The sequence below is a fragment of the Phodopus roborovskii genome, unplaced genomic scaffold (genome assembly GCF_943737965.1).
Source record: "Phodopus roborovskii unplaced genomic scaffold, PHOROB, whole genome shotgun sequence".
Taxonomy (NCBI): Eukaryota; Metazoa; Chordata; class Mammalia; order Rodentia; family Cricetidae; genus Phodopus; species Phodopus roborovskii.
Genome location: NW_026126459.1, coordinates 13,080,030 through 13,093,984, shown reverse-complemented (window position 1 = coordinate 13,093,984; position 13,955 = coordinate 13,080,030). Strand labels below are relative to the sequence as shown.

The following is a 13,955-nucleotide window of genomic DNA, read 5'->3' as shown; positions in this document are numbered from 1 at the left end:
AACCAACCAAACAAACAAAAAGACCCACAGGTTACAAGGGAAAAAACAGTGTGATAGCCATCCCACATTGGTCCCTGCTGCTTTACGTGAATTGGGAGTCAGCAGGCAGGCTTGGCTCCCTCTTACTCAGTGATGAGACTGGCTCTGGGGTGGGGTGATGGAGTGTGATTGTCTCTGGAGTAAAGGCCAGTTCTTTCTCAGGGATTGAACAGGATATGGGAAACAGCTTTCCTTTCCTTCCTGGCTAAGGCAAAAAGGCTACTTTAGCCCAGGGTATAGCCAGCTCATGTATCATGTTCATGTCCTGAATCTTGGACCTCCAGACGCCTTAATCTGGCAGCTGGTCCAAGGGGAAACCCAGAAGATCAGAGCCAAGTCCAGTGTTGGGGGATTAGAAAGGGGAGTAGAATCAAATACATGACCCTAGTTCCAAACCCTGGTCTGGATTAGTCCCCTACAGAATAAGGAGGGAACTGGGAAGATATTGGTGGATGGCCAGAGGCATGAAGGGCATGAAGGGCACAGGATACAGGCAGATGTGGTTTGAGTGGCTCAGCTTCCCCTGCTCACTCCTGTCTGCTGGTGAATGTGCCACACCACCAGCAGCAACCCAGGTGTAAAGCTGCTCTGGCTGGCCTTGAGTTGCTGATTCATGGCAGCAGGCAGGCAGGCATGGAGGGAGGGGAAGAGCCTTCTGGGGGATCTTGTTACTACTCATCAATCCAGCGGGATTCTGGAATGGACTTTGGTCACCAGGCTGTGGGAAGGATAGTGGCTTTACCCTCCAGGAGCATCTGGTTCAGATCTGGGCCAGACCCCAGAAAGAAAGCTCACATAGGAGCCCCTCTTTTTCCTGGGGGCAGGCACACCTTTAGCTCATTCCCAGCTTTGATGGCTAAGTTGGATAGCAGGTGGGATAGATAGAGGAGCCAGTCCTACTCATTGCTTGAAGCAGGCACTCCACATACCAGGTAGGGGCCAAAGCTGGGAACAGAGATGCAAAGCGGCCCTAGAAGGGCCTACATGACCAATCCCTCTGGTTTCTAGATTAGGAAGCTAAGAGCTAGTGGACACAATGGGGTTGGGGATGCAACCTGAGATGTCTGGGAGACAGAACCAAGTATCTCCTTCCTAGAGAAGGAGATGAAAAGATCAGCTCCAGGGGCGGGGCATCCTTGGGAAAGAAGAGTTGACCAGGAACAGAAAAATCAGTTGGGATGGGGTGTGATTGGTAAATGGCAGGTGGACCTGATCTAGGGCTGGAGGAGAAGTTGGCGAGTTCAAGTAGCCTAGAATGGGCCCGACGTTCTGGAAGGACAGGAAAGGTTGGAATCCAGAGAAGCACCTGCTAAGAGCCCAGGGCCTAGAAGTCTGGTGAGGATAGAGGGATAGAGGCCGGCCAGGGTGTTTCAGCGCCACCTCCCGCCCCAGGTCCCGAGTGAGCTTTGGGGCAGCTTCCCCCACTCCCGGCCCTCCCTTCCCAAGCCTTCCGCCCAACCCTGGAGGCCTCCTCGGGTTTCCGCAGGGGCCGGAGGGTAGACGGGGGTGTCACGTGCTCAAGGCTCGGGGGCCCGGTTGGTCAATGGACCGGGAGGGACCACTTCACTGGCCAGAGACAAGGGTCGGACGACCCCAAGAGAAGAGCCTGCAAGGGAAAGCCCCGGAGGCGGGCGGGCGGGCGGGAGGCGCAGAGCCAGCCTTGTCACGCATTGACCCGGGGCGGCGGGCGGAGCCCCTGATCTCGGATCTGGTCCTGGGGCGCAGCGCTCCGGCCGGGGATGAGCTCCCCGCCACCCGCCCGCAAGGGCTTTTACCGCCAGGAGGTGACCAAAACGGCCTGGGAAGTGCGCGCCGTGTACCAGGACCTGCAGCCCGTTGGCTCTGGTGCCTATGGTGCAGTTTGGTGAGCGTTCGCCGGGCGGGGCGGCAGTTAGGGCAGGCGGCGGCTGGCGATTACCGGGCGGGTTCTCTAGCCAAGCTGTCCGCCCCGCAGCTCTGCAATAGACAGTCGCACTGGTAACAAGGTGGCCATCAAGAAGTTGTACCGGCCCTTCCAGTCGGAGCTGTTTGCCAAGCGCGCCTACAGAGAGCTGCGCCTCCTCAAACATATGCGCCACGAGAACGTGAGTCCAACACCCGCCCCAGATGCGGACATTGTGCACTGGCCACCTCTCGTTCCGTCCTTTCCTTCAATCCTGTCCACTGCCTCTGCTTCCCGAAGCCTGGTACCTCCTACCTAGTTAGCCTCCAGCTTGAGTAAGTTATCAGCAGCTTCCAGGAGGGAAGTGGAGACCGATCCCAGACCCCTTTCTGAACGACACTGCAAGTTCAGGCCCTGATTTAGTGGCTTGGTTTCATCTTCAGTCCACCTCTACTTTCTCAGCCTAGGCAGTGGCCAGGGCATGTTCTAGGCATAAAGGCTCCCTGGGGCTTACTCCAAACCCTGTCTCCACTCAGGTTGGTGGGAAGAGAACTTTCCTGGAAGGAGTGTTTCTTCCCCACCCTAAGTCTTCTCTTGCCCACCTCCAAGCAGGCAGGTCACTAGAATTATGCACCCTGGCTCTATCATCCCAAAGCCTCCAGCCTCTATGGATATGGGGTTTAAGGAGCAGAGTATTACAATCATCATTGTGGGTGTGTATTTCTTCCATCAGGAAAGCATCACATTTCCAATTCCCCCTGCCCGTAGTAGGATACTGCACGTGGCGGTATCCTACTGGTAGGATACTGATGTGCCTCTCACATCAGCTTTGCAGACCATCAGAATCCTTTCAGTCAGGGGGCTTTGTCATTATATTGTTTTTTCTGAGGCTGTGAGTTCTATTCCCCCTCACTTCCCATCTGGGCAGTTGTGCTAGTCCTGAGTATATTTTAACCTCCTGGGTTATCAGAGTCAGTAGCCCCATGGAACAATGAACTCCCTGTGGCTGACAGCAAACTGACCCCCATTGCTTCATCATTGCCACTCTTGTTTGATGTGTCGGATCTTTATTTCTTTTCTTTGTGAAGCCTGATTAAGATTGATGCCAGCCCTAATTTGCCTTCTCACTTCCCAGTAAACCTGTTAAAAAAAAAAAAAAAAAAAAAAAACCACACACACACACACACACAACTCGGGAGGCAGAGGCAGGTGGATATCTGTGAGTTCAAGGCCAGCCTGGTCTACAGAGTGAGTTCCAGAACAGCCAGGTTACACAGAGAAACCCTGTCTGGAAAAGCCAAACCAAGCAACCAAACAAAAAGGCTTTGTTCTCATGTGTGTAGCCACCTCTGTCTTCAGAGCCCTCCAATCCCACCTAGCTACCTACCTACCCTGCACCCTTCTCCAGGCAAGGGTTGTGGGCCTCTTCATTTGCTCCCCACTTCTGAGTGAGTCTGTAGGTCACCTCTGCCTTGCCAAGGGTCTTACACCAAGCTACTACCCTGCCCTTGCCTGGGTGCACTAGCTTTCAAGATTCCTTAACACCTTCTAGGAGGCTGCCATTGTAGCTACCTTTTCATGTGGAAACTGAGGTTTGGACAGGCTGTATGTTCCACTTAACAGAAATGGGGCTGCCACAGATCCAGCCCTAGTCATCTTCCCCGTCTCCTAAAGCTCTGGCCCTTGGCCCTGGGTCCCATCTACACCACAAAAGTGCAGATATCTTGTTTCTTTGATGAACTTACCTTGACCTCTAGGACCCTGTTCTCTATTCTGCATAGTGTGCTAAGCTCTCAGGTCATGTCTGTGGTTCATCTGTCCCCAGGCCTTTCCTGTCCATGTTCTTCCCCCCAACTTTGGCCATGACTAAAATGGTCACTCAGGTGCCCTCTACTTCCTGTCTATTCTTGCCTCATTCTATCTGTCTTTTCATTGAAATTCAGGATACATATTCAGCCTTATACCTATCTTTTTTTTTTTTTTCTTCACTTTTTGGTTTTTTGAGACAGGATTTTCTTTGTGTAATAGCTCTTGGTGTCTTGGAACTCACTCTATAGATCAGGCTGGCCTCAAATCCACAGAGATCTGCTTGCCTCTGGGTGGTGTGCCACCACCGCCCAGCCTCAAAATCATATCTTTGTTTAAATCCTTCCACAGCTGTTCTGTGGATCAAAGCCAACTCTTCCTCTGGGATGTGAGTTTGAGGCCTTCTCCTTGGCTCCCTATTGGCCTGGGCTTTAGCTACTTGAACTTCTTCTCTGTTCCTCTGGAGGTGTTTTCTGTTCTGCTTTGGCCATCAGACACCCTGTCTCTCTTTGCTCTTTTACTCATCTCTAATAGTTGGATATACAGCCCTTGTCAGGGGGGCCCCTCCCCTTAACCCCAGAGTTCCTGTCCCCCAACCAACTACTGGGAAACTGATGTCACATTGTCCATCTGTTGTCCAACTCCCTCAACCAGAAGCTGTGTTTAAATTGGTGCTTCCCCTTGGCCTAGAGAGCCAACGGATGGCCCTGGGAAGAACCTACCAGGTATTCGTTTCTCCCAAGGGACTGTCCCCACTTTGGTCTTGGGTCTGCTTCATTGAGGAGGAAAATAAAAGTGGGCAGGGGGGGGGGAGGGAAAACTAAGGGGTTGGATTGCTCAGAAGCCTGGAGTTAACCCAGACTTGAGACTGCCCCTCCCCCCCCCAGAGTATCCCCGGCTGTCAGCATCCAAAAATAGATTGTGTCTGTGGGCAAATGTACCAGGGTGGGGGCTGAGCTGACAGTGGGTACAGTGGAGGAGACAAGGATAGTTGTAGGAGAGTTCTCTCCCTGGAGTATAGTGCCATCCTGGGCATGCACTGAGTGCTTGCTTCTCCCATGTGCTCTCCATGCTGTCTGGTGCTTGTTCCCCAGGTGATTGGGTTACTGGACGTGTTCACTCCTGATGAGACTCTGGATGACTTCACAGACTTGTAAGTGCTGGCCTGGGCTGGCTCAGTGGGTGGGAGAAAACTGGGTGGCTTCTAGATGTCAGCTTAAGGTGCTGGGTCAGGTTGGGGAGCCTTCTCCCATAGCCCAAGTGAGGGAGAGGGTGCATACGGCCCACTCTCTTCTCTTGCCAGAGTCTGCTCCACATTCTACATGCTCTGAGAGCTATGGACCCTGGCATGCCCCGACTGAGCCGTGTGTTTCTTTGTTCTTTCAAGCTTGATAGTTGGACACTCACATGGCCTCAAGTTTGATGTTTGTGTTCAAGACCCTGACATCCAACATATGGCCCCTAATCTGAACTGTTGCTGCCTTAGCTGGCAGGTGGGGCTTGTCCTGTCCTATGGTTGGTCATCCCTGCACTCATACTGTTATCAACCAGAGGCCTGGGAAGGGTTGGAGTGGGTAGCAGGCTCTTTGTTGCTGACTGGCAGAGATCAAGATATACTTTGGCCCCATTGTCCACTGGGAGGGGAGATAATGCCATTGTCCTTTGTCTATCCCTCTACCCACTTGAACATCCAACCCTGAAGCCCCAACCCCTGCCCCAGATTCCTGGTTACCCTGTGTGTAGCAGGAGGGACCTGGGCAGCTTCTGGGTACTGGCTTCAGGTTCTAAGTGGACTTGAGGCCTTCTTCCCATGGCCCAAGTGAAGACTGAGATGCCTATTGCCCACTCACCCCTCACCACATTCCCATTGGTGCCCTGGATACCAACATGCCCTGGTAGAACCAAACCTTCTTTTTCTTCTAAGCCTGGCATTTGGGCCCTCACAGTGCCTGAGGTATCAGTACAGCTAAATGATCTAAGGTGCCAGCCCCAGGTGTAGCCCTAGCATCTCAACTGGCATACGATGCCCTTCAGTTAGGAATTTTAAAACCCTAAGGCAGAGTGTGGTGGTACACGCTTGTAAGCCCAGTATATGGGGAGATGGACATAGGCGGATCAGGAGTTGGAGGCCATTTCTGGCTGAGATTTTATCTTAAACAAAAAAACAAAGAAACAAACAAAACCAACCAACCAAACAAAAAAATCGAAAATCCAAGGGCTGGAGAGATGGCTCAGTGGTTAAGAGCACTGGTGCTCTTCCAGAGGACCTGGGTGTGGTTCCCAGCACCCACGGTATCTCGCTACTGTCTGTAGCTCCAGTCCCAGAAGAGCTAATGCTCTCTTCTGGCCTCCATGGGCACTGCATACATGTGCACAGAAATACAAGGAGACAAAGCATCCAGACATGTAAAAAATCAAATCAAAACAAAACAAAACAAGAGTGTGGTGATGCAGGCCTTTAATTCTAGCACTTAGGAGGCAGCAGCCTGGGCAAGGACAGAGACAGGACTCTTTGAGAGTTTACGGCCATCCTGTTCTGCACAGTGAGTTCCAGGCCAGACAGGATTACAAAGTGAGACATTTCCTCAAAAACAACCAAAACTGGGGCTGGAGTGATGACTCAGTAGTTAAGAGCACTGGCTGTTCTACTAGAGGACCCAGGTTCAATTCCCATCACCCACATGGCAGCTCACAACTGTCTATAACTCCAGCTCCAGAGGATCTGACATCCTCACACAGAGATATATGCAGGCAAAACACCAATGCACATAAAATAAAAATAAACAAACTATTAAAAAGAAAGAAACAACCTCCCAACCCAAACAGAACAACCTTGACATGAAGCCTGCTCCCTGCCTGCCATTTTGGAAAGAGGGGATGTGGGCATGCATGGAGGTGGTGTAATTGCTAAGGATAGTTGTGGACAGATGGTAGGGTGGAACCAGCAGGGCATGGTGGGGATAAAAACACCACAGGATGGTAGGACAGCAAAAGTAGTGGGGAATGGGTACTACAGAGTAATATTTTAGGGGCCCCTGATGGGATGGGGTCATGCAAGGTGCTAACTGGCTCAGTGGGTGTTAGCTTAGGTTTAGAGACTAGTTCTGCTCCATTGGGTGCATCCCTTGCTTTCACAGCTACCTGGTGATGCCTTTCATGGGCACTGATCTGGGCAAGCTGATGAAGCATGAGACTCTGAGTGAAGACAGAATCCAGTTTCTTGTGTATCAGATGCTGAAGGGGCTGAAGGTAAGCTTTGCTGAAGTGACCATGGGGAGGTGGGCAGAGCTTGCTGGTTGGGCAGGGTAGGACTCTGTGGCTTGGTGTGTCCCCTGAACTAATGGCTGATGAACTCCCTCTCTCCCACAGTATATCCATGCTGCTGGCGTCATCCACAGAGTGAGTCCTGGTAGGGCTGGAAGATTACCCATCTGCCCTTCCCCAGCTATGTAAACACAAGTGCTCAACCCCGGCTTTCATTGTTTACCCATAAAAAGGCAAGATAGAAATATGGTGCAGGGCTGGAGAGATTGCTCAGTGGTTAAGAACACTAAGTGCTCTTCCAGAGGTCTGGAGTTCAATTCCCAGCAACCACATGGTAGCTCACAACTATCTCTGATGAGATCTGGTGCCCTCTTCTGGCCTGCAGGGATACATGCATATAGAACACTATACATAATAAATAAACAAATCTTAAAGAAAAGAAGGAGTAGTAATAGTTAGTAGTGGTCGTAGTATGGTGGGGATGCAAATAATCAATTCCAAGTTGAAAGGTTGCCCTAGGGACCCCAGCCCCTCTGCCCTCCCTCAAAAGGGCCAGGCCTATTTTGGTGGTCCTAGTAAAGTACTGCCTGGGCCTTGCTTTGTCAGGTGGCTCACAGTGGTCACCTTTCTTCCCTCAGGACTTGAAGCCTGGCAACCTGGCTGTGAATGAGGACTGTGAGCTGAAGGTATCATTGGACGGGAAGGTGATCAAGATAGGGGGTGGGGACTCCTTCTATTCCCCTTCTGGCCTGCTTGACTTTTGGCCCAGGAAAAGGGACAGACCTCAGGCATGTGAGGATGAGCAGCTAATGGGTCCTGGGGCCAGGTACCTGCTTTAGGTAAAGAATAGGTGAACATCCCTCTCGTTACCAAGGGCAGGAATTTGGAGGCTTGTAAAGGTGACCAGGGGATGGCAAAATAGAAGAAAATCCTTAGCACTTGCCCCTGAGGTGGGTGGCCAGGGGAACTGACCACAGGGAGAAGCCCTGGGGGACCAAGACCAAAGAGGGGTGAAGGCTCCATAGTGCAGGCCTCAAGCCCAGCTTCTTAGAATCTTCTGTCCTCAATGTCTTAGTTCTGCCTCCCAATGTGTCTCTACAGATCCTAGACTTTGGCCTAGCCAGACAGGCAGACAGTGAGATGACAGGATATGTGGTAACCCGGTGGTACCGAGCACCAGAGGTCATCTTGAATTGGATGCGCTACACACAGACAGGTAAGAGGCTATCCAAAGATTCCAATGCACACCACCCACCTTTACCCATTTGTTTTTATGTTACAACTATTTTTGTAGTGCAGGGGATGGAACCCAGAGTCTTACTCATGCTAGGCAAGTGGTCTATCATTGAGATACACCTCAGCTCAGTCCTTCCTTTCTAGTATTATTATTTTATACTTTTGGGTTGGTTTTATTTTTTATTGTTTTTTTATTTTTTTGGAGACATGGTCTCACTATGTAGCTCTGGCTACTCCTGGAGCTCACAATGTAGACCAGACTGGCCTTGAATCCACAGAGATCCACCTGCTTCTGCCTCTCAAGTGCTGGAATTAAAGATATGTGTCACCATGTCCAGCCTCTTCATTTTTAAAAATTTTATTTAGTTTATGTGTGTAAGTACTTATCTGCATGTATAGCTGTACACTCACATGTGTGTAAGTACTTATCTGCATGAATAGCTATACAATCACCTGTGTTTAAGTACTTATCTGCATGTATAGCTGTACAATCACATGTGTACTTGATGCATGCAGAGGCCAGAAGATGTCATTAGATACTTTAGAACTGGAGTCACAGATAGTTATGAGCTGCCATGGGGTTGCTGGAAACCAAATCAAAGTCTTCTGGAAAAGTAGTCAGTGCTCTAATTGATTAGCCATCTCTCCAGCCCCATTTTTCATTTCTTGATAGGGAACATTTTGTAGGCACTACCCCTGGAGGCTAATGAGCTGGGGAGGAACTCTGCTATCCTCCTCAATGACTGCCTGTGCTCCATGCCTATGCACACCCCTCCCAGCCATGTATACTTGTCTCCCATATGTGGTTTCTTGTCTGTCCCCTTCTCTTGGCTCTTGTGAATATGAGTGATACCCTTGTCTCTGGGGGGTACTGATGGAACTTCTATCTCAGTGGACATTTGGTCTGTTGGCTGCATCATGGCAGAGATGATTACGGGAAAGATTCTGTTCAAAGGCAATGACCGTATCCTTCTATGTAGAGCATCATGGGACGTCTGCCAAGGTGTGGGTTCTGGGTGGGCCACCTTCTGCCCTTGCACTGTGTTCCTGACCTTGGTACAGACCTGGACCAGTTGAAGGAGATCATGAAGATCACAGGGACACCTCCTCCTGAGTTTGTACAGAAGTTACAGAGTGCGGAGGTCAGTGAGAAGCTGGGTGGTGGGCTGGATTTGGGTTTTGGAGATGGCCTATCACTCTTCCCCACCCCCATAGGCCAAGAACTACATGGAAGGCCTCCCTGAGCTGGAAAAGAAGGATTTTGCCTCTGTCCTGACCAATGCAAGCCCTCAGGGTAGGGTGGGGTGGGGTGAAGGTCTCAAGCTGCTGGGTATGCCCTATTCTGTGGCTTGGCCTGATTTGCTCACTCCACAGCTGTGAACCTTCTGGAAAAGATGCTGGTGCTGGATGCAGAACAACGGGTGACGGCAGCTGAGGCACTGGCCCATCCATACTTTGAGTCCTTACAGGACACCGAGGATGAGCCCAAGGCCCAGAAATATGATGACTCCTTTGATGATGTAGACCGAACCCTTGAGGAATGGAAGCGTGAGTGTGGATTCCCCACAATATCTGGCTCTGGACCCTGGGTGCCCTGTATAAATGAGCCTCTGTCCCCCCCACCCCTACTTTTGCAGATGAGATAAAAGATTGGGAGGTTAAGGGCGTTGTGGGGCTGTACAACTTGGCCAGGTTGACTTCTGGCTACAGCAGAAAGCATGAGGAAGAGTATCTCTTGCAGGAGATCCTTCAAAGACTGGCATGTGATGGGTCCCAAGAACTGTAGAGCATTTGTGTGCTCAGGGCAGCAGTGTCCTTGGTCTCTACTGATACCCTAGTCTCCCCCTTGCACTCTGTTGCCTATCATCCTCATGTCTGGACCACACTGGTGTCCTCTCTACCACCCTTATCCTTATGACTTCCTTCTCACACCTTTTGAATTTATCCTTACCCCTTTTCTGGACCCTTCTTGAAACCACTATATCTTTCTCATGTTCTGGCCATGAGGAACAGTCTGTTCCCATGCAGTCCCAAGGGCCCAGCCTTTTCCTCACACCTCCAGCCCTAGATCCATCCATGGCTTTGTGTTGAACCTCCAAGGTCTAGACAGACTGTGCTCTTATGTTGAGAACCCTTATTCTGTCTCTGAGAACCAGCTTCAGGCTTCCCACTGTTCCCTGTGCTTGAACTAGCCTCTGGTGTCTGCTCCAGATTGGCAGGTCCGGTCTGGGGAGTAGAGATGTCTGAGGACATGTCCAATGGGACATGTTATCCCTTGTCCTGCCAAGCCATATTCTCTTTTTTTGTTTGTTTTTGTTTTTTGAGACAGGGTTTTTCAATATAACAGTGTTGGCTGACCTGGAACTTGCTGGCCTCGAATTTACAGAGATCCGCCTGCCTCTGCCTTCTGAGTGCTAGGATTAAAGGCGTGTGCCTTTACCAGCTTCAGGCCATGTTCTTGCACTCTGATGTGGGAAAGGCTGGATGGGGTGATGTTCTCAAATCACATCCTGCAAGGTTCTTCTGCACTTCTAACAGGCATTCTTTCCTTCTGTGTTGTCATGTGCTTATGAGTTTGGTTCTGTGTGAGGAAACCTGTCTGCTGCTAAACAAAGTAACTCACTTAACCACAGGCCACAAGATCTGATCTGTGGTCTCCACCTACACACTGTGCCTGGGTACTTTTGCTTTTACCATAGACCACAGAGGACATACAGCTGAGTCCATGGACAGGAACACAATCTTACAAGCTTTCTTTCTTCCTCCTTTTCTTTCTTCCTTTCTTTTTTTTCTTTCTTTCCCTTCTTCCTTTCTTCCCTTCCTTTCTTTGAAACACAAGCTCTCATCACCTTTCTTCCTGGAAATGTATCTTTATAGCAGTTTTCACACAAAGTGGTCCCTCCCCACCCCAAACAGAGTGTCTCTGTATAAATAGCCCCTGGCTGTCCTGGAACTCTCTCTGTAGACCAGCTTGGCCTCACAGAGAACCACTTGCCTCTCTGTCTCCTGAATGCTGGGATTAAAGGTGTGCACCACCACTGCCCATCTTCACACACAGCTTTTTTTAAGTGGGTTGACCCATTTATGATTAAAAGCCCATGAGGTGCTGGTTTCTCCCCATAGGTGAAAATAGACTAACTATATCATCTGCTTCTCCTTGCTTTCTGCAGGTGTTACTTACAAAGAAGTGCTCAGTTTCAAGCCTCCCAGGCAGCTAGGAGCCAGAGTCCCAAAGGAGACAGCTCTATGAAGCCTCTGGGTAGTTTAGGGTATCCTAAGGAGCCTGGCTGGGAGTTTCACAGGCACCCTGGCTCCCCTTCCCTGGAAGAGGGTCCTGGTTAGCACTGTGACTGTGCCTGGGACTTGTATCCACGTGGAGAGACTGAGTAGACCTTGAAGTCACAGACCCTCCATCTCCAAACCTGTTCTTTTGCTTTTGGGTGCCCCAGATGACCCTGGCAGAACACCTAAGCTTTCTGTCCAAGACCCCCTCCCAACACGGAGCTAGCCCGTGAATCTGGAGTTGCTCTCCTTTCACCAGTGTGCATGGAAAGGCCTCAGATCTGGCAGAGTTTAGGAGACAAGTGCTAGTCCCTGAACTCTCCTTGCCCAGGACAGTGTCAACTCCTGAGAAGGAAGGAGATAGAGGTTTGGGGGCACCGACTCAGGGACATCATCTCTCCTGTGATGGGGTGAACTCTCTTACACCCTTAGCCTGGAATGTAAACCAGCCATTTGGTGCACCGAAGTGGCTGGGAGCAAATAAACCCTTTTGTAGATCTCCTATTTGGCTGTGTGGCCCAATGCCATCATTTCTGAGTTGCTAGTAGTTGCACACACACAAAAAAGAGGTAGCCTGAGCCCCCTGCTGTTGTAATTTTAAAAAGCGGTGCTCAAAAGAGAAAGACACTATGGGACAGAGCTTGGGTGGAGGGGTTTTTACTAGGGGAAAGTGAATGGGAAAAGGGGGGAGGGAAGAGGGGAAACCAGTCTCTAGGGACAGGAAGAGAAGAGAAGGGAGGGGGGAGAGACAAGCAGAGATAGAGAGGAGAGAGATAAGCAGAGAAGCAGAGGCAGAGAGAGAAGAGAGAGAGATGGGAGGTGGGCAGGGCCCTTTTAAAATGGAACATAGTGAATGTGTACAGGTGGTGCTTTTAGTGGCTGCAGCTGCAGGTACATCTTGTCAGAACCCCAAGGACAGGCCAGTACAGATGCCTGAATACTAACACCTGCATCCCAGCTAATACAGTGCCGCACCCCTGATTCCAGGCCAAAGTGCTTTTGCCACCTAGTCCTTGCCAGTGGTCCTCAAACCACCACATTTGGCCCTCTCCCTTCAGCAACTATACTCTAATTAAGGCTTGCAGTCTGAGCAGGGTGTCTATTGAGCCTGATGCAAGGAAGATAATGGGGAGGATGATATTAGGACCCAGACAGAGGCTCCCTTCTTTCTGATATCACAGCATTTGTCTTCTTATGGCCAAAGCTTCTAGAGAGGGAGGTTATCTCTGGTCTTAAAGGCTCTCTGAGACCCAAGAGAGGTGGGTTCTACTCTCTGACCAACAACTCTATTGGTATCACCCTGACAGCTTCCCTGAACCTACACTGTCATCTGCAGGCCATTAGACCCTGACTGCCTAGTTTGATGGTCCATGTTCTTCCCCATGTCTCCAGGGCAAGACCTAAGGGTGGGGCCTTGCATTCCTCTCATTTGCCAAGGAGTTCCGGGCAAATACACTATGCCCAGGCTAATTTGGTCAGAGAGAAGATGCCATAACTATGCTCTCTTCTGCCTTGTTCCCCTTACGATAACCATGGGCAAGAGTTCAAATATTTCACCCCATTATGGAGGTGTGGCTCACTGCATGCCCTGCTTCACAAGACACATAACCCAGGGCAAGTCAATGAGGAGTGCCTCTGCCTTATACCATTGGTATTTAGAAGCTGGAGAGTGTAGGGGAAAAGGGCCAGCTAAAGAAACACACCCTGAGCAGAGCCAAAGAAACACACTTTAGTCCTGCAACCAGAACCAAAGAAATGCACCCTGACCCTGAAACCAGTGCCAAAGAAACACAATTTGGCCCTGAAACCAGAGCCAACTCTGACCCTAAATCTGTGCAGAAAACCAACCGCCATGAGCAGATCTGGCCATCCTAGCTCAGGGATTGAAATCTGACCAATCCCCACCCTGGAAATCTCCCTGGAAAAACTCCGCCCCCTAAGGATCCCTATATAAACCCTGTTCCAGCTTCTTTCCTCCCAATAAATATCTTGAATGAGATTTGGATGAAGACTATCTTTCACTGGGGCAGAGACAACCCTGAGCAGAGTGGAGGGGAGGAGGGCTGTAACACTTTGTCTGGGGAAGCCTTCCCCTGGCAGAGCAGAGTTGTTACACTTGACTATCTGGGAGGAGCAGAGCCTAACTGTAACAACTTCGCTGTGAAACCCTTTCCTGCTAGAGCAGAGCTGATACACTGGAGAAGCCTTTCCCTGAAGCAGGGCTGTAAGCTGCTATACTTACTGTGACCTGTGGTATTCCTTGGCTCCTGATTGCCAGAATACCTTTCCATCCTGCCTATACCATCTGAGCTGCCAAAATGCTTATAGAGAGGCCTTGGTCCCAACCAGAACCAGGGCCTGCACTCCATCTCTAGAGTGTGCAATGGGCACCTCCTAACTGCTCCAGGGCTTTTGGTTACCCCTGCACATGATAGTCCTGTGTGTC

General features: G+C 50.4%; 1 protein-coding gene across 4 annotated transcripts; it reads left to right on the top strand.

Annotated features, from left to right (window-relative positions):
• Positions 1–1,241: 1,241 nt before the first annotated feature.
• Positions 1,242–12,011, top strand: Mapk12 (mitogen-activated protein kinase 12). 4 transcript variants are annotated; one of them, XM_051189606.1, is made up of 12 exons: positions 1,242–1,374; positions 1,994–2,123; positions 4,822–4,880; positions 6,865–6,976; positions 7,097–7,126; positions 7,630–7,677; positions 8,093–8,207; positions 9,120–9,191; positions 9,290–9,369; positions 9,443–9,521; positions 9,602–9,775; positions 11,398–12,011. In XM_051189606.1, exons 1-12 carry the CDS (start codon positions 1,295–1,297, stop codon positions 11,475–11,477), a joined length of 1,059 nt encoding a protein of 352 aa, XP_051045563.1. In that variant the 5' UTR covers positions 1,242–1,294; the 3' UTR covers positions 11,478–12,011. The 4 variants fall into 4 exon arrangements, with proteins under 4 accessions (XP_051045563.1, XP_051045566.1, XP_051045562.1 ...); XM_051189609.1 differs by lacking the exon at positions 1,242–1,374 and adding an exon at positions 1,723–1,844; XM_051189605.1 differs by lacking the exon at positions 1,242–1,374 and adding an exon at positions 1,728–1,903.
• Positions 12,012–13,955: the final 1,944 nt, after the last annotated feature.

Excerpts from the sequence above, each read along its gene's own strand:
- Mapk12 (XM_051189605.1), top strand. The coding sequence starts at position 1,779 with ATGAGCTCCCCGCCACCCGCCCGCAAGGGCTTTTACCGCCAGGAGGTG. Across the intron at positions 4,881-6,864 it reads CTGGATGACTTCACAGACTT|CTACCTGGTGATGCCTTTCA; the intron begins GTAAGTGCTGGC and ends TTGCTTTCACAG. Across the intron at positions 9,192-9,289 it reads TCTGTTCAAAGGCAATGACC|ACCTGGACCAGTTGAAGGAG; the intron begins GTATCCTTCTAT and ends ACCTTGGTACAG.